At 39.8% G+C, this 2,968-nt stretch overlaps 1 protein-coding gene across 1 annotated transcript in view; it reads left to right on the top strand.

Moving 5' to 3' along the window:
* Positions 1 to 2,069, top strand: part of arl3b (ADP ribosylation factor like GTPase 3b) — a gene marked incomplete in the record, with an annotated part of 2,674 nt that extends 605 nt beyond the window's left edge. Inside the window, 4 exon segments of the mRNA XM_035664969.1 lie at positions 34 to 150; positions 235 to 285; positions 744 to 929; positions 1,014 to 2,069. Of these exon segments, the coding sequence (XP_035520862.1) occupies positions 34 to 150; positions 235 to 285; positions 744 to 929; positions 1,014 to 1,061 (402 nt within the window).
* Between the last annotated feature and the right edge of the window lie 899 nt (positions 2,070 to 2,968).

The raw sequence follows: 2,968 nt of genomic DNA, 5'->3' as shown, positions 1-2,968 counted from the left end.
ACACACACACTCTGATGTCTGTGTCTCCTGCAGGGCTTCAACATTAAGAGCGTTCAGTCTCAGGGCTTTAAACTGAACGTTTGGGACATTGGAGGTCAGAGGAAGATCCGGCCGTACTGGAGGAACTACTTTGAGAACACAGATGTTCTGGTGAGTGAAGCTCAGAGCGGCGGCGCAGTTTCAATGCGTTCATCGTAACACGTTGACGAGGAAAAACTTCCATTCTTGTTTCAGATTTACGTCATCGACAGCGCCGACAGGAAGAGATTTGAGGAAACGGGTCAGGTACGTTCAATATGTGTTGTTTCGTCTTCCGTCTTTGATTATTTTCTTAATTGTTTAATCATTTGATTCCCTGTTTTATCATAGAAGACTCAGAAAACCAGAAAATATTCACGTTTGAGGAGCTGGAAGTCGAAGAAATAACTTAAATAATGAATTAATTATTAAAGTGGTTTCAGAATAATGTTTTATATTTAAATAATTGTTTCATTTTGAATCAGAGACGTTTTTAAGTCTTCATAAGTAAGACTTTAACTTCTCTGATTGCTGACTATTAAATTACAGTATGAGAACATTTTCCTTTTAAAGACTGTTGTGGTGAGTTATTACGTTTCTATTAATAATAATAATAAGATGATTAAGATGAACACAGAGGTCTAATGATGACGTATTGAAGGATTTTAGCAGGTCAGTATTTGTGTCTGTATGTGTAATCAGTAGGTGTTTGTGTGCGTTTGCAGGAGCTGGCTGAGTTGTTGGACGAAGAGAAGCTGAGCGGCGTTCCGGTGCTGATCTTTGCAAACAAGCAGGACCTCCTCACGGCCGCGCCGGCCTCCGAGATCGCCGAGGGTCTCAACCTGCACACCATCCGGGATCGCATGTGGCAGATCCAGTCCTGCTCCGCCCTCACCGGCGAGGGGATCCAGGTGAGCTGTTTTTTTTACTCGTCTCTCTTCTCGTTGTGGCGTCGTTCTCTTCTTTCTCACCGTGCTTCTGTTTGAACCTTTCAGGAGGGAATGAACTGGGTCTGCAAGAGCGTCAACTCCAAGAAGAAATAGCTTCGCTTCTAGTCTTCTGCCACTCAGGAGGAGCAGCAGCAGCAGCACGCACACATACACTGACACATTGCACCCTCCTGAGCCTTAGTACGATGGGATATACCTGTGAATGTAAACACACTACTAATCCAACATGGACTTGGAGTTTTTAACCCCCCTCTCCCTCCTCCTCTCCCTCTGTATTCCTGTATCTCCGATGTTTACTAATCTCAACACATCTTCCTACGTCGGCTTCTACAAAAACAAAGAGAAAGAAAGAAACGAGGGAGACGTTTGACTTCAGAGGACATCGACCCCCCTCCACCCGGACTACCACTCCGTCACAAACATTCCCATTAAAACTTCCGTCTTTCGTTGTAATTCCACTTCTTTTAAACTCTTATTTTTCCTCCATCTCATTCTTACAGGCTGATATGTGTTTGTTGTTGTTGTTTTCTTGTTTGTTTTTTATCATTCCACGATGGCTGTAAGCGCTTTTTTCCTGCTATGGCTCTGTTTGAAGTGAGGTATATTTTTGTAATTGTTTTATTTATGGTGACGTAGAGTGTAGAGTGCTTTCAAACAACGACTGGTGTGTTTTCTGTGCGTGTGCGTGTGTGTGTGATTTCAAGGATGTTGGAGAAACGGTCCCATTCTTCCCACTAAAGCATAATACTGTACATGTTAATATGTATAAACAACATTAAAGAGAGATTAAGTGGTTAAGAGGCACTACATTTTTTTGGATTAAATGTAAATAGCTCGGCCCTGTTCATGTGTTAACATCATGCACATGTTATAGAGTAGAAGTCACACTGCTGTACTTTTAGTCTATAATGTTTTGCATGTTTAATATGTGCTGGCAGATTTTTAACAGAGGTATACGTACTGAACGTCCCGACGCATTTCTCTGTGCTCTTTGGGTTCGTGAGGGAATTCACTCTTTTGGCATTTCCTTTTGATATTCTTGAATGTAATCTGTCCAGAATTGAAGGTACTGTACGTGAATAAAAAGGGAGAATAAGTAAATGGTTCGAGTTATTAAGTGCTTCACTTGGATCACGCGGGGACGTTTTGTTTCTGTGAATCCAACCAGACTCTAGTGGTCACACACAGGTGGAGTCAGCTGTTCGTGACAACAACTGAGCCTGTGTGGAGAGTCCTCTGTGGGAGACAGCAGCTCTTCAACTTCATATATTCTGCTCATGTAAAGTCTCAAAACAACAGCTCTGATGAAGAGTTACAAGATAAAATAGACTTTATTGATCCCACACTGGTTACAGCAGCTCCAGATAAAACACAGCACGTAAGAACAAAGAAATAAACATTAAATAACATAAATAAAATAGAAAAATACAATCCTGACTAAACATTTCAACAGTAATTCAAATACACAAACTAATTTGTCTCTAAATCAGTGCTGCTGTACATTTAAGACTTTTTTATCCTTATATAAATTAGATATATTCACTTATACCAAAACAAACATTTTCTATCCACGTTTTTCTCCATTTTCTGACACATTATGTAATAAATCAACAAAATGTAAAAGTTTTTAAATTAATTATGTAAAAAACACCAAAATTTGCTGCATCCTGATCGCGATATGAAATAAAGTTTCCCACATTTTGTAATAAGTTCTTACATGTTGTGGCTTTTACAAAATGTTGGAGTTGCACTGAAGTTGCAACACGTAATCAATTATTACAAAACACAAGGAAATGTATTTCATATTGCTGTTCATGCCGTTTTATTACGTAATGAAGTTGTTACACGACTCTTCTGATATGCTGTAAGTGGACCTGTTAAGTTAAACTTTCTCTATATTTAAGGTCTATAATGAACCTTGAAGCTCAGTTTGTCCTCGTCAGACACTCAGGTGCCAACTGCAGCCTGTGAGAGCAGATTCAGACTGAAGGGTCAAAAAA

The sequence above is a fragment of the Morone saxatilis genome, unplaced genomic scaffold (genome assembly GCF_004916995.1).
Source record: "Morone saxatilis isolate NCDOM2014 unplaced genomic scaffold, NCSU_SB_2.0 Contig1, whole genome shotgun sequence".
Classification (NCBI taxonomy): Eukaryota; Metazoa; Chordata; class Actinopteri; family Moronidae; genus Morone; species Morone saxatilis.
The sequence above is the reverse complement of the archived record's forward strand: the minus strand, read 5'-3'. Positions and strand labels throughout refer to the sequence as shown.